Below are 26,098 nucleotides of genomic sequence, written 5' to 3' on the forward strand. Positions count from 1 at the left end.
TAGTTTTCTAGGCTGAATAACGTTAAGATTCCATTAAACGAACAAGGAAAGTTGTTAGACACAGACTAATTTGAACAGTAAGAAGAGAAAAAGAAGGGGTGGTGATGGTGGTGGAAGAGCCAAACACGTGACACTCCAAACTTCGCCGGTTGAAAAAAAAGTTGGCCAATATGTCTGGGTCTTTCTTTTCCCTCTCCCCACTCCCTTTTTTCCCTCCCACAGTTTATGGGAAACAAAAACGAAAACAGCAGCGAAATCATCGTATTGTCTTTGTCAAACCACAAAACAATACACAGCGATTGGAATTCTGAGTCATATTATTGTCCAGCCATTTTTGCTGGAAACTGTGTTCTTGTGTGTTCATTGTCTGAAACAGCGGCTTGCTTATTCATTCTCCACCGGATTCTCAACGGAATCCTATCCCTAAACGAAGACACCTGTCTCCAACACAATCCCGCCACCTTTTACTGGTACAAACCATAATTTCCGTCAGGAAAACTCTGATGCGGCATCCACCAGAACCGACACTCACACACTTCTCTCCCTCGAACAGAAAAACAATAGAATACACACATCCACACACCACATCCACATACGCATGGGTAAAAATAATCGGGACTTGTCCTTTTTTTCTTTCTTTCTTTTTTTTATCTTGTTATTTGTTATTTGTTTGTAAAGAAATAATATATTATTATAATAAATATCTTTAAAACTGTGGTGATATTTTGAAGTGTGACAATATTTGTACAAAACACAAGGATTTTAACCACAGAAGGTAAAAAGTACTAGTCATTACCATTACTTATAGTAGTATTATTCTTTATTATTCTGATTTTTATTGTTACAACACCATCCTATCCTTTTATCAACCGCATGCAGTCCATCGATGATATAAATACGTCTTTCTGTTAGATGATCAATAGAACGGTCTAGGTGACTTTGATTTGCTATATACTTTCCTTTTCTTGATCGATTGTTTATAAGAAGTGAGTCTCTTCTTGCAACATATTTTCTATTACATAATACTCTTACTCTTATATATGCACAACTCTATCACCTATCATTCATTTATCGCCTTTATTATTCCTAAGTTGGGTGCATATATATCCCATACAGTATAACACAACACATAATTATCATCCTTATTTTTTATTTAATCCTTTTTATTATTATTATTATTATTATTATTAAAGTGTTACTTTCCGAAAAAACATAATAACATTGAATAAATAAATAAATACATAAAGAATAGATAAATAATATATTAACATAGATATATATATTAAAGTGAAAATGAGTACTCAAAGCATTAATCATACGTTAAAGTCAAAAACTTTAAAAGAAATAGATATCGAACAAATACATGAAATCAATCCGTTCAGTAAATTCGTTAACGGCCAAAGAGTAGTAGAAATCCCACAATTACAACTGGAATCCGGTATAACGATAAATAATTTCCCAATCGCTTATAAAACCTGGGGGAATCTAAATGAAACAGGTGACAATGTATTAGTGATCTGCCATGCTCTAACAGGTTCCTCAGATGTAGCTGACTGGTGGGGACCCTTACTAGGTGACGATTTGGCTTTTGATCCTTCCAGATTCTTCATTATATGTTTGAATTCCATGGGGTCTCCCTATGGCTCTTTCTCCCCATTGTCTATCGACGAAACAACCGGACAAAGATACGGTCCTGAGTTCCCATTATGTACAGTCCGTGATGACGTAAGAGCTCACCGCATTGTGCTCGATTCTTTAGGTGTTACGTCTATAGCATGTGTCATTGGTGGCTCCATGGGTGGAATGCTCGCACTTGAATGGTGTGCTATCTACGGCAGAGACTATGTGAAAAACCTGGTTGCTTTGGCAACCTCTGCAAGACATTCCGCTTGGTGTATATCCTGGTCCGAAGCACAGAGACAGTCAATATATTCAGATCCAAACTATTGTGATGGGTATTACTCCTTGGACAACCCTCCATCTGTTGGCCTTTCGGCTGCCAGAATGTCTGCATTGCTGACATACAGATCAAGGGACAGTTTCGAAAATAAGTTCTCCAGGCGAATCCCCTCTGCATCACAACAACAAAAGACAGCTTCTTTGAAGGATGAACCTTATCCGTTACATCGTGAACCTTCTACTGTTAATGAACAAAGTCTACAGATCCATAACGATGGTATATCCAGTTTAAATAGCGCAAGACTGACTGCACATTGTCAAGAACAGAATAGAGATAGTCCCATAACTAGAAGGAACAATAGCACATCATCATCTAATTCCTCTATTACTTCTATAACGTCTATAAGTTCAGCAGTCGTTGGCGAAGTAAAAGAGACTAAACCAGCACAGACATATTTCTCTGCACAAAGTTATTTGCGTTACCAAGGAACGAAATTTGTCAACAGATTCGACGCTAACTGCTACATTGCCATCACAAGGAAATTAGATACCCATGATCTTACACGTGATAGGGAAGAGTATGATGAAAATATCGAACAAGTGTTGAATTCTATGGACCAACCTTCCTTGATTATTGGCATCAGTTCGGACGGTCTCTTCACTTACTCAGAACAGGAATTCCTGGCAGAACATTTAAAGAATGCTCACTTGGAGAAAATAACGTCACCGGAGGGCCATGATGCATTTCTATTAGAGTTCAAATTGATTAATGAATTAATTGTGAAATTTTTGCGTAAGAACTGTTCCCAATTTACCAGCAGCAAACCAAGGGAATGGGTTGGAAATCCTGGAAAGGATGAAAATACTACTTCTGTGTTTGGTGAGGCTGAAGAAGTGACTAATTGGTAGCAATTATCGGTAAAAGCTAAGTTATAACGTTAATTTCTTAAAAGATAAACTCTAGCTTTTCCAACTTAGCATCTCTCCCCTTCTCCTTTCATGCTCTTTGTTTTTATTATTTTCGTAACACACCTATAGAACTATATACAAATATACATATTCGCATGCATATATATAACAAACAAGCAAAAAAAAAAGAAAAAGGGAATTGATATCAAAATATAGATAAATAGATAATAACATTGATCTTCATACCAAAACGCACGCTTACTCCTAATTCTGCTTCACACAGTTTCATGACTCGTTAGATGCTAACAACTGAGAGATGCAGTCTTTTTATTACCTTATATCCTGTTTATAATCTTGGAATACGTGTCACAGATATCTGCATCCATTATATATCTTTTTTTTTTCCTTTTTTTTTTTCCCTTGAACCCTTACAAGATGCAGCCGTTCAAGATTTTCGGAGCGATGTATGTATCTTTTTACCCACAAAGTATATGCTCACATACAACGATTGCTGATCACACTGCTGTATATAAGAAGAACCATGTGCTTACAATATCCCTTAAACATGATGATTAACTTTGCAACTTCTCAGATAGGTAAATGAAAATATGGAAGGTGAACATTTCTATAAAAGATAAGAATACCCTCGAAAAACAACAACAACCACTCACTCACTCATCGCACATATAAGAGTGTGGAAATATCAAGATTCCTTCTTTACATATATATAAATATCTCCGTAGTTTACAAGATCTTTGACAACATATCCATATTAGCTAGGAAAGAACCATGTCAGAGATACAGTCAATAGACATAAGTGATTTATCACACGATCCAGGCAGTTTAAGACACAGAGAAACTTCAATAGCTCAAGAACTCATCTCATATGAAAGTAATGTTGACGAACTTACAGATAGTATAGTACTTAACAATGACACATCTGAGCTCAAAATGGCGCCAGAATATAAGCATTGGATTCACAGAATTCCAAGAGTTGGTAAAGGTATTTACGTGGATTTATGTGATCGACTTCCATACTATAAACAAGACTGGTTGGATGCATGGGATTATAGAATCATCCCGTCTTTATTGGAAACATATTTTAATAATTTACTACCTGCTATCGCATTTGCTCAAGACATGTTTGATAGAACAGATAACTCATATGGTGTTAATGAAATATTATTATCTAGTGCTCTTGGTGGTATCGTCTTTGGTATTTTATCTGGACAACCTTTATGCATTGTTGGAGTGACTGGACCAATATCAATATTTCACTACACTGTCTATGACATCATAAAACCGTTGAATACAAATTATTTTGGGTTCATGTTTTGGGTCGATCTTTGGGCATTTATTTTACATCTTATATTGGCACTTACAAATATGGTTTCTCTTTTGCAGTATGTCACCACTTTCCCCTGTGACATTTTTGGTTTATTCATCAATATTGTATATATCGAGAAGGGAATACAGACTTTGATAAGACAATTTCATACAGAAGACACCTCATATAATGAACATTTAATATCAGGATTCGCATCTGTAATGGTAGCATTATTAATGTCCATTTTTGGACTGTTTTTCAAAGAGTTCTATAAATTCAACTATTTACCCCATAAATTGAGAAAATTCATTTCAGATTATTCAACAGCTTTATCTGTTGTGTTTTGGTCTGGGTTTGTACATTTTGGTGGATATTTAAATGATGTTAAATTTCAATTTTTACCAATCACTAAATCATTTTTTCCCACTACAGATATGGGTAGAGCTTCCAAGACATGGTTGGCATATAAAACAATTTCTACAAAGAATATATTTATTGCATTACCATTTGGAATCATCTTAACGATTTTATTTTATTTTGATCACAACGTTTCATCATTAATGGCACAAAAAGCTCAATATAGATTAACTAAACCATCATCATTCCATTATGATTTTCTATTGTTAGGTGTAACTACTGTAGTAGCAGGTGCCCTCGGTATACCACCTCCCAATGGGTTAATTCCACAGGCTCCTTTACATACAGAATCATTATTAGTTTTAGACGAAAATAATCATGTAGTAAGGTGCGTTGAGCAAAGAGTAACTAATACTGTCCAGGGATTATTAATGATAGCTACAATGGCAAGACCTTTTTTAATTTGTTTGGGAAAAATTCCACAAACTGTTTTAGCAGGTCTATTTTTTATAATGGGGATACAAGGACTTATTGATAATGCAATAATATCCAGAATCCTGTGGCTTTTCCTTGATCCAACTATTAAAAGTAATGAAACTTCACCTAACCCTATATCAAAGGTCCCACTGAGATCACTATTAATCTTTATCGCTTTTAGCTTAGCTGGGTTTATTGGTGAATTTGCCATTACTAATACTATAGCCGCTATCGGATTTCCATTGGTGCTATTATTAACAGTGATTATATCATTTCTGTTTCCCAAGATTTTCACTGAAGAAGAACTAGAGATATTAGACCCACCAGTAGCTCAAAGGTTTACTATAAAAAATCTGTTATTTGAGAATTTATGTAATGATTCCTCATCTATTATGGAAGAAAAGGATTTCACAAGTTATGATATCCATAATTCGCCCTTTGGTTATCATAGCTCATGTGCAGACAAAGAAAATGATAGCAATACAATAATACATTCCACAGTTCATAGTACTCATAGCAAGCACAATTTTTTTACTAATACTATATCAGCAGCCTCTATATCAAATAATAATCCACATAGTGAATCAGTATCTCCAATACCCAAGTCACAAGCAAATATTTCTATTCATAACTTGGAATAGTTTATATAACTTATTCTTCACTATCTTTCTGTCACTTTCCCCTATTCTTCCTGCCTTTTCACATGTTATCTATTACATTTATATACATGTATATTTATATATATACCCGCATTATCAAAGTACTAATAATATTCAATTTGTGACTACAATTATTTAGGTTACGACCGTTATTTATCCTTATCCTTATCATTATTATTATAAGTAATAAATATAAAAGGAAACTAAGCTAAATTTTTAAACCATTCTTCCTCGCAAATTTCAGGCACAATTGAAATAACTTTACCTGTTTTTATAACACTCTCAACGTTACGAAACACATGTTCTTCCATCTTCTGTGTTGTTTCTACACAATATGTTCCCATATGAGGCAGTACTAACACTTGTTTCATATCCATTAACTCCTTTGATACATGTGGTTCAAATTCAAAAACATCCAATCCTGCAGACCTAACTTTCCCAGATTTTAAAGCACAAATTAATGCGACTTCGTCAATAATAGCACCTCGAGCAGTATTAACAATGACAACACCCTGTTTCATCTTTTCAAAGGCATTAGAATCCAATAGATGACGAGTATTTTGGTTCAAAGGAACATTAATAGATATAATATCTGATTGTGTTAATAATTCATCAAATGAAACATATCTACAACCATTTTCCAAATCAGACGACAATTTTCTTCTATTATGATATATAAATTCTTTAAACCCAAATGGTTTCAATCTTTTCACTATGGCACGTCCTATACCACCAAGACCTAAAATCCCAACTGTCTTGCCTTCTGGATCATGCCCATATGGTGTACCTGCGCTCTCACCAGTTTGAGGCCATTTACCTTCTAAAAGATTTCTTGACCCATATGAAAAATTTCTTAATGCACCTAAGAGAAGAAAGACATGATTATCTGCAGTAGCATTACTTACAATATGGGGGGTATTGGACACTTGAATATGTCTATCATTAAAATACCTAACATCTATTTGATCATACCCTGCGCCATTGTGACAAATTGCAACCACGTTGTCAGGTAACTTTTCAGCTAATTCCTTATCGAATCTACCAGTTTGTTTAATACTACCTGCTGTTCTTGTAATAATCGAAACCTTGGAAAGTTTAGAAGTTGGATCATTTAATAAGGTAAAAAATTTTTCTCTTGTTGTATCTTCTGGTAATGTTACACATTCAGCAATTAACTCTAACTGTTGTAAAGCTTCTTGAGCAAAACGTGTATCACCAAGGCAAAGTACAACTGGCCTTATCATTGTTATATAGAAGTACTATAATAGCAATTAACCTCAATAGAAAAATATTTCTGACCTTTTCAATCGTTATTCCTTCTTTTAGTCTTTCTACTGCAGTAACTAGCCTGTTGCAATTGAAAATAAATACTGTAAATGTACAAGCATACAAATATACGTGCAAGTTAATTGTAAGGGAATAATTGTTGGCTAAATAAGTTTTTTTTATTTTAAATTCCGCTATCAAGTCAGCCACGTGTTATCTTTTGTCTCCTATTATCATAACAGCGCATATCAACGTTCAACGACAACGAGCAATCAAATTGTCATTATCATATAGTTCTAATTAGTAAACTGTTTTGATATGATTGTGAGAGTTTATATATCATGATTTTCTTCTTATACATATATTAAGTCAATAAATGAAAAAAAATCCTTAATTTGATTACTTACATAATGTAAAAAAGAGTATGGATTTTTAATTACTAATATTAATTACGTCATATCTTTTGATCTCTTGTACAAAATTAGCGGAAAAATGCCGACAAATACGGCTTATTACGGAAATAAAAATTCCGACAATCACGCACAATATCAAAAAAAACGCATAAAACGAAAGCATCAAACAGAATGATAATAGAGAAAAATATTCAAAGAGACACGTGAGTGATGACAGCAGTTACTTCAAAAGAGATGAAATACTATCATTTTACTATCGATATTATTGTTATTAGTATTAGATTACCGTTAAAATGAACAAATAGCAAGACCAGTTCATACCAAAAATTCAATAACTGAACTATTATTCACCATTATTGACATTTAAGTATTCGTTAAAAGAGATCTAAGATTCAAAACCAAGATTCAAGCTATTACTAAGCTAAAATTACATTTTAACAAACATCTATTCTTTCAATATTTCTCTATTTTTTAATCAAATCAACAATCGTAATCAGTATTTTATTGGGCTCAATATTAACCATAGTTAATTATGGAACAGGAGAATCCTCATACAGTTTTACGCGCTAGAATTGCACTTTTAGCTACTGCTATTGGTGGTCCTGATTATACTTCAAATGTGGATCCTCCACCTTATAAGTTAGGGGATGACTGCCTAGCATGTTTGAAAGATTTGAAACGATGGTTTAAATTGGTTGATGATCAACAACATACATGGGAAGTGGCTATGGCTGCCGCTGAGTATAAAATTTTCACCGATGATTTAATACCAATTTTAATTGATTGGGAAAACAAGTCTTGTAAGGAAGCCAAAATATTGAAAAAAAGACAAAAACAAAATCCAGATGATCCTAATCAATCGTCAGTGCCCGTAATGAAAAATAAAATATTTCATGATAAAATTGCTTTGCATTGTCTACAACTAATGGTGTTAATGACATGGCCTCTTATAATCACCGAACATTCTTCTTCTAACCAAGTCAATTACTATGCAGACTTGAAAAAATATCAGCTAATATATAAGAAGGCAATTTTGTCAACTGAAAATGGAAAGGTCTTGAAAGCAGTTAACAGGCTTGTTATTAAGGTGATGAAGGTAGATAGATTATCAAGAAGTCCAAGAGACAATATGATCATTAAATTGGCTTTAAATTTTTTTAGAAATTTGATTGCTATTGAACCTGGTGAGATTATGATTACTAGTAAGAGACAGACTAAAACTGGATCAAGTGAAAGTAGCAGCAATACTGTTAACAATAAAGGTATTACAACAACAGATTCTTTACCTCCAAATGTTTCTCTTGATGATATTTCTCTAAACACATTAATCAAATGTTTCCATGAAAATAAAGTTTTATCTCTAATTTTGACCTTATCAAGTTCATTAAATACAGAATTTGATCAAGATTTCATTAATATTCCCATCTTAGAAATTATGTTTTATTTAACCAAAGATATTAATCCAAAATTATTATTTAAGCAAGAAAAAAATAAGCACGGACTACTACCACATTCAAATGAGTCCGAGGGTGGTTATAAACTGTATACATCTATACCTGAAATGGAATTAAAAGATTTATTGAAAAAGGAGTTACAGATGAAAAAACATTTGATTAGAAATACATCTTCAAGACATTCAAGATTTGGTGCACTGATATCAATCCAGACCGACAATCAGACCAGATTAACCGTCTCCGGGACACAAAACATTTTAAATGAATCAACAGTCTTAAATAAATTAGATAGCAGGAAAAGATGGAATAAAAGAATCACTCGGATTAAAGATGATCCGTTGGAAGAAGGCTTACCGAATAATTTATTAAATTCTCAAGGTTCAAGATTTTTATTATTACAAAGTCACATGGTTGATATTTTCACAAATTTTATTAATAATTTCATTGATTCTAGTTTTAATATCCTTTTACATAGTATCACTAATTATATCACTACTGAACAAGATAAAATTGTTATGATAGAGCACATTGAATACCTTTTATTTTACGCTTGGTTTCTCAAATATCAAATGCTCAGATGTTCTGTCAACCAAAACGCAGATTTAATCTATGTGTCGGAAGCATTAAAAGAAACCTCCTTTATCTTAGTATCCCATTTATTAAGGACTTCTTTTGACATGAGAAATTGGATCATGGTGCATGCAGCAATGATCGCATTCAATGAATTATTATTACTAGTTAATAACGAAAAAAATAATGATGCTGATTCAGAGGATATTGAATTTATTCTAAGTCGGTTATTTAGTGATGAAAGAATCCAGCTATTGTCAAATATTCCCAAGACAGCAATCAAACATACAACACAGTATATGATGAGTTGTATTGATTTAACACATACCGTACTTAAAATATTGGAACAGTATTCATCAGACAACAATAAATTGATAATAACAGGTAAACGAAAAGGAAAGAGAAATCTTCATATTAGTGAGGCTGACATTGAAAAAGTTATGGAAGAAGACAAAGTAGAGAGAGACGAAGCTATCGATATTTTAACTCCATCTTATTCCTCAATAGAAGTCGACTTCAAAAAGGTTCAACGTAGTTATATAAATGATTTTACAATTGAAACCTATATTACTTTTTTAAGAAGATTCAGGGAGCTAGAAAGTGATCAAATCAAAAAGATTATTGCATTTTTCCATAGAGTATTCATTCAAGCGAAGGAAGAAGCGTATTTGTTTAGATTAGACTTGATTGTACTTTTACATGATATGCTAAGTGAGGATGGCATTGAAAAAAGTGCTAGAGTGCGAAAACATGTGGAACAATTTACTAATTACTATTTGCAAAGATTAAAATCAAGGATAAAAAAATCACCATCATGGATCATAGAATTACTTTTCCCTTCAATTCATGATGGTGAATTATCCTACTACCAAAAATACGGTGAAAAAAAACCTCAATCAAAAAACCCAGATTATGGTGTACCCGAAAGCTTGTTTAAACCACTACCTGATGAAGAGATGCTACCACCTTCTACAGTTAAGGATATGAAATTCGGAATCTTGGTGGCAACACTAATCGATGAATCTAAAAGTGAATATATAGATAAACTAATTGCGCATATATCAAAATGCATTGACATTTTCAAATCGTGGTTAACTGTGAACATTTTAAATGAAAATGAAACAGCTAGTCCACCAGACGAAAAATTTACAATGTCTCAAGAATTTGGTAATCCTATACTTTCCGATAGAGATCTGAGAGCCCTGTTAAAGTTAATTGGATATAATATTCCAATGTCAGCAGCAGAAGCATGCTATTTACCTGGTTCACTTGAAATTTCACAGCTTAAAGAAGCTTTGGATTTGCTGAAAAAATATACAACTACAACATTTGAAACTCCGAATGGATTAGCTGCATCAACATACTTGATACGCCCAAGAAAAGTTTACGATTATGTATCTAGTGAAGAGGATGGATGGACAGGGAACGAACAGTACGATTTAACTGATCCCAATATTGTTCAAGATGACGAAATTGATGATAGTGACTATTTCAGGGACTTGGACAACAAAATTAAGATCCATACAAGGGAAAACAATTCGCATAAAAAAGGTATAGCAGCATCAAGAAAAAAGAGTAGTACTAAGAAATCTAAGAACAGCGTTACTTCAAAAAAAAGAAATAATCCAGAAACTCTTAAACCACAAAAACAACAATCGAAAGTTTTTAGCAAAGAATATGTTGATTCTGATGATTCTGATGATGAAGATCAGTTTAATCCAATATTCTTTGAAAATGAAATGTATTTACGTTGGCTGCTGGATAAAAATGGTGGGCAATTATCACCAATGCAACACAACATATTTGGGAAATTTATTAAGGAGAGAATAGACAATAATGGGAGCATTTTAAGCGATTTTTCTGAGTTATTTAATGGGCCTATTCCCCCTATCGAATCCTTACATCGTTCTAACACAATTAGAGGAGATGTCAGTAATAGCATTATTAGCACAAACAAAGGGCTAGGAGCTGCTTCATTAAACCAATCATCCCTCGACAAGATTACAAGCAACAGAAATATAGTGAATTCAATATTAAGTAAAAATATATCAGATGAAGAAGATACATTTATCTTAGATAGCGACTATAACTCAGAAGTAATACCCATTGAAAATTCAAATAAAAGAACACATGAAGATGGTACACCTACATCTAATAATTTAGAAGAAGGGAAAATTCAGGTTAGAAAATCAAAAATAAGAAAGATAGCATTGAATGATGATGAAGAGGAATAATCATATATAAGGTAAACTTAAAGGACAACTAGTGTTATTTACACATTGGTAATCATTATAATTACTTATCTATGAGACAAAACAATAAATTGTAATGACAATTACACACATATATATATAAAACATTAGCATAAAACTAAATAGATCTTCAATAATATAAGATTACAACATTAATCTTTTAACTATATTTATAAAATTGAATTGGAAAATTTTAATTAGATACCATCTCTTGTGTCGGTGTACTGATCAGTGCTCGATTCATCATCATCATTAGTTTCATTATTCAATACGGTTGATTCGTTTTTTGTTTCATCATTTTCGTCATATTCCCCTATTATATCAATACTCTCTTTTGTTCTATCATCAACATCTGTAGCTTGAACTTCCTGATCACTGCCCATATTCCCAGAAACTGCTTCTAAAACTAATTCCTCGGAAGAATTCAAATTAGGTTCAAGCTCCTTGTCATAGTTATTTTTTTCACTTGCAACAATGTTACCTTCGGTATTCATCGATTTTTCATCAGTTTTTGAATTACTATCCAAAGATGATGGTGCTCCCGACACTACCTCATTACAACTAGATAATCTTGTAGTATCTGATTGAACAGATTTATCACTTGTACCTTGTGATACACTCGTATCACAATGTTTATCTATCCTTCCAAAATTAATGTTAATATCATCATTTTCCTCATTAGTATTACTCTCCTCCATATTAATTGGACCAATTTTAGTAGATATTGAATCACTGATAGACCAAACACCAATATGTGCCCAATGTAACATAGATCTTAATTTACAAAGCTGCAACCACGCACGTTCAATATTTGTACTAGGTTTTCCGGAAATGTCTGTTTGACTTTTTGTATTACTTTCAACATGAGGAACACACCTACTTGAAGAAGTATTAATACCCAATCCACCTATAAAACTCATTCTTTTAATACGTAGTTCTTCTCTCTTTTTTTTTATATTACCACTGTTAGCTGAGGAGCCTTTAGTTTTATTAGAATTTATCGGTGCTGTAGTTTCTACACCACTATTATCTTTTATTGTAACTGTTTCCAAATTCCATGTCCCTAATTTTAATGAGCGTAAGAATGCATAAATATCACAAGTTTGTCTAACCCTTAATACACACCATAAACATAAAGGATATGAGTTCTGTATTGTTGAATTCCCACTATCATCTCTTACTTGCACTTTTAAAGTGTGCATTCTTGCATGTGTAACATTATCATCTCTTGATTCACCACAAAGTGCGCACGAATCGTGTGTAGCAACGGGAGGTGAATCATTTGGATAATTAAAAAGATGAGAAGAATTATCATTAACAGATCTGTTCATCATTGGTGAATAGTAACCAATTTGATAAGTTTCATTAACCCCGCTAATTGGTTCAATAACCACTAATCCATCCATCATAGAGTTTAAGAGACTCTTTCTGTTCCATATACTAATACCTGGAGCATTATCAATTTTTAATATTGGTGATATTTCATCGTTGTTTAGTCTTCTTAAAAGTTTAGAATCGTTTGAGCTGTCTCTTATTGATTTACAAGTTGATAAACATGCTATAAATTTCAAAAATTCTTGGTATAGATTCAAATCATATCTAATTGCTGATACGTTGGGAGAATATAATACTGTTGGGGAACTTGGAAGTTCTGATTGTAAGGAATTCTCTGTCTTTGTTTTTCTTAATGATAGATTATCCAAATCCGAAACTACTGTGGAATATCTTTGATTATTTGAATTGTAGATTGATGCAGATTCGGATTCCATTTTTTCTACATATCTTTTCAAATGTTCTAATTGTGCCTTCATTGTCTCTAACGCATTATCCTTGTCCTTCACAGATTCCAACAATTTTCTATTTAAAATTTCTGTAGTATGTTTCTCCTTTCTAGCATCTGCTACCATATTGTTTGCTTCAGCAAATAATGATGCAGTCAAATCTTCCACTTCACCTTCCAATTGTTTTACCATACTCTCTGCCTCAGTTCGAAGCTTTTTTTCCTTTTGTAGATCAGCTTTATAAGCAGTCAATTGTTCCTTTGTATTATTTAATTGCCTTTGTAACGTTTCATAGTCTTGTTTCAAAGTCATATATTTGTCTGATTCCTTTTGTAAAAGAGTTACTTTCTTAGTCATTTGATTCAATTTAGCTTCCAATCCAGATTGGGCACGTATACTTTCAATCAACTGGGTTGACATAGCTGTCACCTGTTGAGATATTCTTTTGTTTTCTTCGTCTAATTCTGTCATATTTTAACCATTTACAGTTTTTTTTAGATTCTATGTCTATATGTTCCAACAACAATAAAGTATTCAATAGTAAAACAACTTTATTAACACAAAACACAACAGCTGTTGACACTAGATCCTATTTTTTTATAACAATCTACATGGAGCAGGACAAACTACTTTGCCTCTATAAAACTTTAACAAGTCTTTCATAGATACTACTATTTAATTTAAAAAAATATACAAAAATTAAAAGTTATAAAATTGCATAAATAAAAAAAAAATCATACACGGAACGATGTAAACGAAAAAAAAATCCATCATACATAAGATTATATATTACATGCAATTGCACACGTATAATAATCCCACGACCGCCATTACTATTACCATGATAACTATGTACTGCTATGATGAGAGATCGAAAATATTAGGCGTCTGCAAAATGTAGATGCGAATATAATAATTGATTCATTAATAATATATTAATATATGTAGATATGTATACGTAAATAACCATATGTTGTATATATGTATATATGTATGCAAATAGTCCATGCAAAAAAAAAGTTGTAAATAAATTTTCTCAATATTATTCAGCTACATCAGAGAGATATGTATCCCTTTCTGAATTTGAATTTTGTGACCCAGCCGTTTCTTCAGAATCCAAAAAGACTAATCTATTAGAGGAAGAACCTGTAGACATAGTGCTACTACCATTACGTTTCCTACGTGCACGCAATCTCTCACGATGTTCATCCAATAATGTATTCTTTTTGGTGGGTGATACATCTCCTCTTAATTCCAATAACAAAGCTTTTGCTCTATCTGTAATTTCATCTTCATCTTGAGTCTCTGAGTTGACGATTCTATGAGCAGGTGTTGGGGAACCAGTAATATATGGATCAATGGATTTTTTCTTTGTATCTGGTGAATATATCATGGAATCCTCATCTGTATCCAACTCGTTCATACTCCCACTCGTGTTCTTATCAACAGCCATTTTCTTTCTTGCCAAAGCTCTTTTCCTTGCTGATGATGGATCTGCTTTAGTTGTCCCTGCATTCTTTAACTGTTCTAATAATACATCCATTACTGCCCGTTTATCGCCATTCTCTGAAGATTCCTCCAAGCTGTCATTATTATTACTATCTTTGCCACTTTCTCTCTCTCTTTGTTTTTGTTGAGCAAGTTCCGCCTTCTTTTGCTGTTCTTCTATCATCTTCTTATGTTTTTCGTAGGCCAATTCTTCTTCTTCAGCTTTCAGATTCTGTAATTGAGCTTTCTTATACTCTTGTATAAAATCTGCAAATTTCTTAAAAAATGAATCCTTAGCAAATTTATCATCACAATCCTCACCATAAACTTGCATCAAATTATTAAATTCCATTATGGTCAGTTTTACTTCATCATTTAATAGATCACCCTTCTTTAAAGCTTCAGGTAAAAATGGCAACACTTTTACTAGCACCCTATCTAATGGATGGAATTTAGAAGAATCACTCAAATTACCAATATCAATAGACCTCTCCACATTAACAATCGATTGACTAAATTCTTTACAATCATTGACTAACTGTTCAATAGATATCTTCACTACATCTAAAACTGGTTCCAACTCCTTTAAAAAATCACCAAACTTTGGATAATTCTTCCTAACTATCTTTTCAACATAGTTTAAAAATGTCATACTGTTAGTAGTATCTTTAATAAAAGTCAATCTTTGTAACGTTGTCAATTTAAACCCTTGTGCTTGTTTAGATGCATCATTCATATAGTTACCAACTGCTAAAATAACATTGAAAACATTTCTTAAATTTTCAGAATCCTGTAAACAACCAACAGCTTTATCAATTTTCCTTAATTTACCTAATAACTCAGAATACTCTCTTTCATATGTGGTGATGACTTTAATTGCTCTCATTCTTGACGCCCAGTAAGATTGAAGATTTACCATCAACTGAAGATAGATTTGATCAGCCCTTTGAAGTTCGTTAGGATCCTTTTCAGGAAATTTAGCTTCCTCCACTGTTTTCACACCATCCCAATCAGTAGTATAAGGTGCAAAATTCCTTGCTAAATTTACAGAAACCTCCACTATTTCCTGTTTAGATAAAAAGTCAATCACTGTAGGATTTTGAAGTACATCTCTTTCGCATCGTAATATTTTTGTCACTAAATCAGAAACTTCCAAATTACTGAAGGAATGGAGATTGATTCCAAATTGTTGAGAAATATCACGACTTAGAAAGGTTATTTTATCTAAATCTTCCTTCCTTCTAGAATGTAACGATTTAATCTCTCTTGCAGCAAAAGCTCTTTCCAAATCGGATAAAACACCCCTTTCATATAGATCATCTGCAAATTTTTCTGCTTGGCTGAAATTCCAGATTGAGTTATCTGTTGATTCAAGCTTTTCCCAATGTAATTGTTTTAATCTCTTCTGTGGACGTGGATACTTTTCAAAAATCCCACTAGCAGATTGTACTAACAGCGGTGAAGCAATAGAAGAAGAACTGTCCGACTTTGCCATTAAAGGAGGAACAGGAGGTATTGTAGATAATCTGTTAAATGATGGAGGTGGAGGAGGAGCAATAGGTGGATCAGATGAAAATATGTCCTCATTATTAGACAGGAATGATGGAGGTGGAGGTGGAGGTGGAGGAGGGATTGTTGTTGTACTTGGGGTATCTTGCAACTCTGATTCTGGAGTGGAATCTGTGATATCAGAGGCCAGCATTCTGGCAGTGGAAAACAAAGAAGGCAATGGAGGAGGAGGTGGTGGTGGAATATCAGAAGAAGAAGATACAATTGCTTCCTTCTCTTTAACAGGCGTATCTGGTGCTGTCTTGAAAACATCCTCAGATGTAGACTTGGATCCCTCATCTTTGACAGCTTCTGATCCAGTACCTAGAATATCAGGTTGCTTGTCATTTTCATCATCAACATTATCATTACCGGTAGCCACTTTCTCAGTTGCTGAATTATTCAAAACATTTTCTTTTGTTTCAAGATCTTTGCCTGGAACTTCTGCCACAACTGTCACTATATCTTTTTCACCATCCTCTTGTCCATTAATTGAAACTGCAGGTTTTACTCTTTGGCTAAGTTCTTCTAAATAAGGGGCCGGACCAGAAAACCTTCTTAATCTATCCATGACATTTCGTTGAGACTCAGATATAGGTTGCGCAACCTCCTTTTGACCAGTACCATACTTCTTTGATAACGTTTCTAAAAAGGAAGTAGATACCCTAGCCGACTTGTCTAATGTGTCATTCGTGACATCATTATTTGATAATATTGAGGAAGAAGACTCTGAGTCTGAAGAAGATGTAGATGAAAAAGAAGAGTTAGATACATTGACATTTTTTTCTTTCGCTACACGATCCTGCAAAATACCTTGCAACCTTGACAATTCTTTTGTTAAACGGTCAATCTCATTAAGTTTTATAGTTGATGATCTTGGATCTAGTGTACTGTAGCCTTCTTTTCCTGAAGAAGTGGCACTAAATTCAGTTTTCTCTGTATCTGATATCAATTCATCTATATCAAAGTTAATATTTAAGTCTTTAAACTTTGATTGTAAATCCTTTAACCTTTGTAAAGCCTTTAGTTTCTTGTCACTAAACATTTCATTAACACGTTCTTCTACATTAAATTTAGAAATATCGTTAGATTCATTTTGCAATGACGCAAGAATATCCCTTAACTCATTTAATTTTTTGATATTTGCTTCTTGTGAATCTCTTTCAGAATCTAACTGAGAAGTACTTTTCTTTATATTCTTCTTTTTCTTTTTCTTACTTTGAGGTTTATCTTCAGAGTTTGTTAATCTTTCAATGTCAACAAAATTTGTCATTTCCAATTGTCGTGCCTCCTTTTCAATATCTTCCATCTGTAACCTAAGTTTTTGCAATCTTTGATTTGGTTGTACAGTGATACCAAATTTCCTTGCATCTTGAGTGAAATTTCTTTTATTCTTTTGTAAGCCATCTTGAATAACCTTTTGTATATTGAATTGCTTTGTTTCATCTACAGAATCTTTAACTCTAAATCTATTTGAACGATTCTTTGTATCTTCGTATAACTCCGGCTTTGAATTTAAAATTGTCAACATTTTTCTTAACTCCACTTCATGTTCATGTTTTTCCATTAAATTTCTCTTTTTCAAATCATCCAATTCTGATTGCAATTGTTGTGTGACTCTTTGATTCTTAGCTAGTAACCTATCTCTCTCTGAGATCTCTTTCTCTAATTGACCCACCAGACCATTTTCAGCTTTACTTAACTTTTCTTGTAAAATTGCTTTGTCAGCTTCCACCTCCTCTAATTTTTTTGTTAAGAGTCTACTTTCACTTATTGCATGTCTTGCCACTTCATCAGTTTGCATTGCATCAAACAATCTTTGTATAGTCATGTTCATAGTAGCGTCTTCATCTGTGACAGCAGATAATGAGGAACCAACGTTTGTGACTAATGCATCCATTAATTTCAATTGTTTAGATAGTTGTGTTGGGTCCTCATTATTTTCCATAACTTTTGTGCTTGAAAGAAATAAATGTTGTATTAAAGAGACTAATAGAGATTCATTTGACGTACTTTTGCAAGAATCCCATAAATTCTGTAATAATGATATTGGATTATTCAAATCAATATCTGTCACTTTCTTTTGGTCTTCTAATAGAAGATTAAAGTCATCTAATTTAGAATTTTCATAATTTTCTAATTCAGTATTAATCTTTTCATAATCTAGTGATCTCATTTTATTCATTATTCTTAGTAATCTATAATTTTCCAATTTTGTTCTCAATTTTCTTCTTTGATGAATATGATTAGATATTGAACAAAACTTGTTTATAAAAATTAATGACCACAGACAATATTCTAATATTGAATTTTCTCCATCATGCTTTCTGAAATCTTCAGATGCGCCAACCAAAGAACCCATTCTACCACGGCCATCCAATGTTTGTTCTAAAGCAAATAACCAACATTGGACCACTTTCAAATCTGTCTGTAGATTAATATTTGTGAAAGGGGCAGGGTATTTTTTATAGTACGATATCATGTGTAAGTTTTGGCCTATTGTAAAATTTGCATCTACTGAACTTAAAATAGAGTTAAAACATTTATCGTTATCTGGATGATTACTCAGCATACATACGAAGATCTCTGTAGCCATTCTTCTTGTGTTTAATCTTGTTGAAAATAAACCTCTTGCTATAGTATCAGTCATAATTGAGTGACTTGTAAATTCTCTCAACCCCTGTGATAACATAGCTAATACTTTGAAACATTTAAAAAAACTTTGTTCTTTATCTAATAGATCTTGTGATAGTTTATGATTATTGGAAGAAGACACTTTATAGATTGAATTAGTGAGGACAGTAGCCATGGCAATGTGACCTTGATCAGCCAGAAATGCATCTACCCAACCTAGTTGTTCGGTTCTTAGAGTGACCCAAAGATCATTCATTTGATCAAGAGTCAATTGATCTGCAATAATTTTCTTAACATAGTGGCTAGGTAATCTGCTTGTTTTATCAGAAGATAAAGATTGTGAACTAGAATTATTGTTCTTTAGATTATTAAAAACGTTTGAACTTGATCGATGGTTATTGTTGTTATTATGGCCTGTACTGACAGTACCGTTTTTAGTTGAATGAGATACAATGATGGGTAGAGAAGAGGATGACACAGAAGAAACATTAGTATTTCTGGAATTTGAATTAGCAGAAGTAGTCGTATTGCTAGAGTTAATTGATTTACTGGTATGTGTAGTTACATGTGAACTTAAAGTCATATTAGATCTCTTTCTTTGTAAATCACGATGGTTAGAAGAAGATATAGGAATATTATTTGGCTGCTGAGAGGTATGGGTTGTGGCTATATTAGTGGGTATATTTGAATTATTATTATTATTATTATAATTACTGTTAGTGCTGTTGTTAATGCTGTTTATATTAGGGGTTTTTGACTTAAACATATTCTTAGTCTTTGATTTAAATTTCTGGAATTCACTTGTCAAGTCTTGTTTGACTATCAGCCATTTTTTATTGACGTCATAATTTAATAGTTCTTTTTGTTTCTCTGGATCCAAATTAGGGAAGATGTTTCTTTTGTACATTATATCAAGAAACATATCTTCCACTTCTATAGGATCCGAAGGCATCTCAGGTACGACGAATTGGCCATCTGAATTTAAATATTTCGAATAATTGACAAAAGTGTGATATGTAGATGTTGAATTAGAGGAGATATTAGACTCATGCGACAATATACTATTTGCAGAAGACGAAAGATTTGATTGCTGTCGATACAACAATTTATCACTCAAGGCAGTTGAATGGCTGGAAGATCGTTTATTGGACTGTATAGACTGGTTCCTAGAATGTGATAAGTTATGTGCGGTATTGGTATTATTTGTGGAGTGATTGACATATTGAGATAAGTTTTGGGAGTTCAAAGAATTTTTCTTATTTAATGGGTTATTAATATTACTATTGCTATCCACAGAATATCTTGTTGGAGATGAAGATTTGATAGAATTAGAATAACTACTTGGAGATTTCATGTGGCTTGAGGAGCCATTTGTCATTCTTCTTAAATTCTGAAATATACTAGATCCGATATTATTGTTGTTATTGTTATTGCTGCCGTTGCCATTTGTGTTATTATTATCATTACCGCCATTGTGCATGCTCCCCTGACTACTATTTGAATTTCTTTTCAGCATAGTTTAATTATGTTTATGTTTATATTTATATATATTTATATGTATATGTATGTATGTGCATGTATCAGAAGAGTGAAAGGATATGGCAATCCTAGAAGTCAAAATGGAGGTTAGTATATTAGAAGAAAACAAAAAAAAAACACAAAAAAACCAAAAAAAATAACAATAATTGTGATGACGATAGCCTAACAAAAAGAGGAGAAGTATGAATAATAATTTAACGTGAGAGACCTTTAACAACAACAAATAATCTTTGACACCTTCGCAATTGATATTTTAACGACAAACGGATAAGCTTTCTTAATACAAATGAACAGAAAAAAATTCCATTTTCAAGCTTTGTGTAATTTTTTTTATTTTTTTTTTTATTTTTGTTTTGTTTTTATTTTGTCGTCTTATCAAAAAATAAGAGGAAACAGAAGAAAAAGATGAAAAAGAAGTAATTTTGGCATGTATTTCCTATTTAGTATAAAATATCCCCAAAAGGCAAAACAAGAAAAAAAACAAAAAACAAGAAAGAAACAGATCGTAGAGTGAAGTGCAAACAATTTAGAATAGGAAATATTTATATACGTGTAGAGGTATGTTGATAACATATTATCATATAACACAACGGTACAACATTGCCTGTAGGTATATATAATATTATAATTATCATTCTTTCTACCAACAAATATTATTGTTCACCTACACAAAAATACATTGATTTTTAGATTACAGAGAGAAACTATTTCTACATAAAAACATCTCTATATATTCATTATTCTCCAATATTATATATGTAATTTTGTATATATGTATATATGTATATGTATATGCATATGTGTGTGTATGTGTATGTGTATGTGTATGAAAGATACATGTTAATGATTAATTCTTTTTTCTTCTATAGTGAGAAATACTAAATAGTGATAATAATAGAAAAAAGAAATAATAGTAATAAGGCTAAACACGTGATGCGTAAAAAAAAATTATATATACTCATAGATAAAAAAGAAAAAAAAATCCAAGTTATAAGTTTTATATAAATTTCTTCAAGCAAAACACAACAACAACAACAACAAAAAGAGAAAGAAGACAAAAAAGGATAGTTAGTTATTAGCTATATATATATATATATATATATATATATAAGAATAGAATGAAAGAGAAAGGAACAACATGCCACCTTTTATAATAAAATATTTTGATTCTGATCCAACAACGATATATTTAAGATATTGGATACAACCATTAATCAATGAAAACAATCGTACAATAAGGAATAATCAAACTAGTAGTAACGAAATTACTATTCATTTACCTCAAAAAAATATTATTTGTTTAAAGAAACAAAAAAAATTCCATAAGAAAGGTATATATAATTATGTAAGAATTTGGAATTTTATTAAGATAGATAAATTTTCAATATGTGGTATAGTTAGAGACTCTATAAATCTACAACTTAGTTGTGTTCAATAGAAAATGTGTGAGTGATTTTGAACGCCGTTACAACATAAGATTGACAGATAAGACAATTCATAGGCTAATGGAATTAAATATTGTACATCTGGAATGGTGGCATAAAATCGATATTATCAAAAAATTCAGTTTAAAGATTTATAACGATCTATCTAATGAAACAAAAAACAATAGTGGTGATGATCCTGGTGGTAATAACAATGGTGATTTTAACAAATTCTACCCCATATTTATTGTGGAAAAAGTGACATTAATTGATTCGGAACGGATTGAAGTCAGTCATGGTAAACAATATACATTCACCTCTCCATTTCCCTCTAATAACTGAAATTTTTCAACTATGTACATCTACATAATAATATAAGTATGTGTATATGAACGTAATATCATGTATTGTGTGTATTATGTGATATATATCTATGCACATATAGACAGCTAGAATATTATAACGCAATAAATACCCTTTTTTTTTGTCCCTTCCCTTAAAATAAATTCCTTCAATCGTGAACGTAAGCAGCAAAATCTCACAAGTCTTGTCCTATTATGTGTTGTTCTTTTGTGTCTTTTTTTTATCTAGGGCAATTCTAATGTCTACTATTGTATGAAATTTTCTCGAGCCTTTCAATCCTATTGTTATTACAACCACACTCTATTGTGATTTCATTGTGTTTATTTATCCTTTTTTTTGGTTTTTTTTTCCAATGGTAAAAAAAAAAGTCACAAAAAAAACTTTTTTTTCTTAAACAATAGTTTCTTCTTTCCCCGATTTATGAAAAGAAAATAAATACAAAAGAAAAAGAAAATAAAAATAAAAAAAGAAAGAATATCTAATTCCCGATTTTATTCTTTGGCTGGTCGCAGGGCTGGAATGAAAACAAAGAAGAAAAAAGAAACGGACAAAGGGAAGAAAAAAAAAGATAAAAAAGCAAAAAAAGAGAGAAGCTGTTTGGCAGAATTTGCTTCTCGAGCTTTTTGAAAAAAAAAAAGAAGGAGGGCAGCGGGTGAAGAGGGGGAAAATAAAAAATAAAAAAAAAAAAAATTTTTTTTTCCATCGTTATTTTGAATATATATGACGGTTTTGTATTTCATTTTCTTCGAAGCTTATACCTTCTCCATTGCTTTTATAAAGAGAGAAAAAAAATTCCCCCTCCATTTTTCTGAACACCCAATTTTTGTCCAATTTTCCAGTGTGTTTTGTTCTTTATTCCTTCAATCTTTTATTCTTTTATTCTTTTTTTTATTTATCTTGAGCGATCATTGAAATGATTAATTGTTACCGTTTCTCTCTTCGTTAAATTTCTTGTCTGTTTTCTATTACTAATTCTTGGTTTAGCGTATATAATAATGAATGTTTTTTGATATATACAAAAATAGATAACTGTTATGTGCATGCTCGCCTTCTACCTACTCGAACGCAAGAACTCATTTAATTGATAAACGCACACACATATATACACATACACATAATATATATAGACAGATAGATAAACATATCACATATAATTATGGTAGGTTTCTCTAATATAATAAGGTCTAGGAAAGACCATTCTTCAACCTCACACAACAACTCTACTTCTGACCTAGAATCAAATAATAACGAGGATATTCAATCCTTTACGAATAATCATGAACTACACACTCTCAACAATACTGATATCGAAGTTAAACCTTATTCAATCGAATATGTCCAAGATATGGATCAAAAGTCTAAATTGAAAAAATTATCTGGTTTAAATAGTAACGATATTCATTCCTACACACAATCTGCAGGCCAGTCTCAGCATCCAGATGGTCTAGACAATGACGATTTTGATGAACAATTCGCTGAAGTCCATGAAACTAAAGTTAAAAGAGCCCTAAAACAGAGACATATTGGTATGATCGCCCTTGGTGGTACTATAGGTACCGGTCTTTTCGTCGGTATTGCATCTCCTCTGTCTAATGCTGGCCCTGTGGGCTCTTTGATTTCATACATTTTCATAGGTACTATCGTCTATTTCATTACTCAATCATTAGGTGAAATGGCTACTTTCATCCCCGTAACATCTTCCATCACTGTGTTCTCGAAAAGATTCTTGTCTCCTGCATTCGGTGTCGCAAATGGTTACATGTATTGGTTTAACTGGGCTATTACATACGCCGTGGAAATTTCTGTCGTCGGCCAAGTTATTCAATATTGGACTGATGCTGTCCCTCTAGCGGGCTGGATCGCGATCTTCTGGGTCCTTATCACCCTGATGAATTTCTTCCCCGTCAAAATCTACGGTGAGATTGAATTTTGGATCGCTATGGTCAAAGTTATCGCTATTGTTGGGTACTTGATCTATGCGTTAATCATTGTCTGTGGGGGTGGTCCAGAAGGTCCAATCGGGTTCCGTTATTGGAGACATCCAGGTGCAATGGGTCCAGGTATTATTTCAAAGAATAAGAATACCGCCAAATTCTTAGGTTGGGTCTCTTCATTAATCAATGCAGCATTTACATACCAAGGCACTGAATTGGTTGGTATCACCGCAGGTGAAGCAGCTAACCCTAGAAAGGCTGTGCCACGGGCAATCAACAAAGTGGTCTTCAGAATCGTCCTTTTCTATATCATGTCTCTTTTCTTTATTGGTATGTTGGTCCCTTACAATGACCCAAGACTATCTTCCACCACTGCTGTTATTGCTTCTTCCCCATTTGTTATTTCCATTCAAAACGCTAAAACTAAAGTGTTACCAGATATCTTCAACGCCGTTGTCATGGTCACCGTTCTATCTGCAGCTAATTCAAATGTCTATGTCGGTTCCAGAGTCCTTTATGCCTTAGCACAGACTGGTAATGCTCCAAAGAGTTTCACATATGTCACAAAACAAGGTGTGCCATACTTGGGTGTCATCTGTACAGCAGCATTGGGTTTATTAGCCTTCCTAGTGGTGAACAACAATGCCAACACTGCATTCAATTGGTTGATTAATATCTCTACGTTAGCTGGATTATGTGCATGGTTATTTATTTCCATTGCTCACATCAGATTCATGCAAGCATTAAAGTTTAGAGGAATATCAAGAGATGACTTACCATTCAAGGCCAAGTTCATGCCATGGGGTGCATACTACGCTGCGTTCTTTGTCACCATTATCATTTTCATCCAGGGGTTCCAAGCTTTCTCCCCTGTGTTCGAGGTAAGTAAATTCTTCACTGATTATATCTCGTTAATTCTTTTGGTTGTAATATTTACTGGATGTCAGTTGTATTACAGATGTCGATTTATTTGGAGATTGGAAGATATCGATATCGATTCAGACAGAAGAGAAATTGAAAATATCATCTGGGAAGATGATGAGCCAAAAAATATTATGTCTAAGATATGGAATATGATTGCATGAGCATCATTCAATATAATCCTGATACATATCACGACTGTAGCAAATATAATAACAATAACAATAACAATAATGATAATCAATAATAATCAATAAATTCTTATCAGCATATTTCAAGACTAATATATTATAAACCTCCTGATTTAACCATGTAATATAGATATATCGATATTGATACAGAGATAGTTATCATATATCACCTAGTTCTTCCATCATATAATGTCTACTATATACATATATATATGTATATACAATTTACCTGTATTTTGCACTGCGATAAAAAAAAAAAGAAAAAGAAAACAGAACAGTTCCCGTAGCATTTATATAGCCCTATTTTTTGTGAGATATAAACCCTAATATCCGGGTAAAGTTGCCTCTTTCTGGACAATTTTGTTTATTTTTGGATTCTGTTTTGTTCTTATTAGAGGAGAAGGGCCAAATTGCCTCAAACCTTGTTGAACATTTCTTTGTTGATCAATTATTGATTGCATTGTTACTAGTTCCTCCAATTCGATTATTCGTTATGTTCAAGCTACATATACTTTTGCTTGTTCTGCGTGCCTATCTACATATATATATGTAATGGTTTTTCTTGTATTTGGTTTTGTCACCTTAGGTCTTTAAAAAGATTAAAAAAAAAAAAAAAGGAAAAAAAAAAAGAGTAACTAGAGTATTTCTTAATAAGTCTATAACTATATCAGTTGACGACTTTTGCTACTCTA

At 32.5% G+C, this 26,098-nt stretch overlaps 7 protein-coding genes across 7 annotated transcripts; 4 read left to right on the top strand and 3 right to left on the bottom strand.

Annotated features, from left to right (window-relative positions):
* Nucleotides 1–1,293: 1,293 nt before the first annotated feature.
* MET2 (homoserine O-acetyltransferase) lies at nt 1,294–2,808 on the top strand (the record flags this gene model as incomplete). The annotated part of the gene is made up of 1 exon (XM_064859426.1): nt 1,294–2,808. The coding sequence occupies one exon, from the start codon at nt 1,294–1,296 to the stop codon at nt 2,806–2,808; it is 1,515 nt and encodes a 504-aa protein (XP_064713669.1).
* A 789-nt stretch (nt 2,809–3,597) lies between these two features.
* Nucleotides 3,598–5,610, top strand: BOR1 (Bor1p; the record flags this gene model as incomplete). The annotated part of the gene is made up of 1 exon (XM_064859427.1): nt 3,598–5,610. One exon carries the CDS (start codon nt 3,598–3,600, stop codon nt 5,608–5,610), a length of 2,013 nt encoding a protein of 670 aa, XP_064713670.1.
* Nucleotides 5,611–5,831: 221 nt separating this feature from the next.
* On the bottom strand, nt 5,832–6,872 carry GOR1 (glyoxylate reductase; the record flags this gene model as incomplete). The annotated part of the gene is made up of 1 exon (XM_064859428.1): nt 5,832–6,872. One exon carries the CDS (start codon nt 6,870–6,872, stop codon nt 5,832–5,834), a length of 1,041 nt encoding a protein of 346 aa, XP_064713671.1.
* A 967-nt stretch (nt 6,873–7,839) lies between these two features.
* TOF1 (Tof1p) lies at nt 7,840–11,565 on the top strand (the record flags this gene model as incomplete). The annotated part of the gene is made up of 1 exon (XM_064859429.1): nt 7,840–11,565. One exon carries the CDS (start codon nt 7,840–7,842, stop codon nt 11,563–11,565), a length of 3,726 nt encoding a protein of 1,241 aa, XP_064713672.1.
* A 215-nt stretch (nt 11,566–11,780) lies between these two features.
* On the bottom strand, nt 11,781–13,835 carry SEC2 (guanine nucleotide exchange factor SEC2; the record flags this gene model as incomplete). The annotated part of the gene is made up of 1 exon (XM_064859430.1): nt 11,781–13,835. One exon carries the CDS (start codon nt 13,833–13,835, stop codon nt 11,781–11,783), a length of 2,055 nt encoding a protein of 684 aa, XP_064713673.1.
* A 571-nt stretch (nt 13,836–14,406) lies between these two features.
* BNI1 (formin BNI1) lies at nt 14,407–20,550 on the bottom strand (the record flags this gene model as incomplete). Its single annotated transcript, XM_064859431.1, has 1 exon — nt 14,407–20,550. The coding sequence occupies one exon, from the start codon at nt 20,548–20,550 to the stop codon at nt 14,407–14,409; it is 6,144 nt and encodes a 2,047-aa protein (XP_064713674.1).
* A 2,966-nt stretch (nt 20,551–23,516) lies between these two features.
* Nucleotides 23,517–25,379, top strand: LYP1 (lysine permease; the record flags this gene model as incomplete). Its single annotated transcript, XM_064859432.1, has 1 exon — nt 23,517–25,379. One exon carries the CDS (start codon nt 23,517–23,519, stop codon nt 25,377–25,379), a length of 1,863 nt encoding a protein of 620 aa, XP_064713675.1.
* Between the last annotated feature and the right edge of the window lie 719 nt (nt 25,380–26,098).

Source organism: Arxiozyma heterogenica (genome assembly GCF_036370985.1).
Source record: "Arxiozyma heterogenica strain weizmannii chromosome Unknown scaffold_25, whole genome shotgun sequence".
NCBI classification, from domain to species: Eukaryota; Fungi; Ascomycota; class Saccharomycetes; order Saccharomycetales; family Saccharomycetaceae; genus Arxiozyma; species Arxiozyma heterogenica.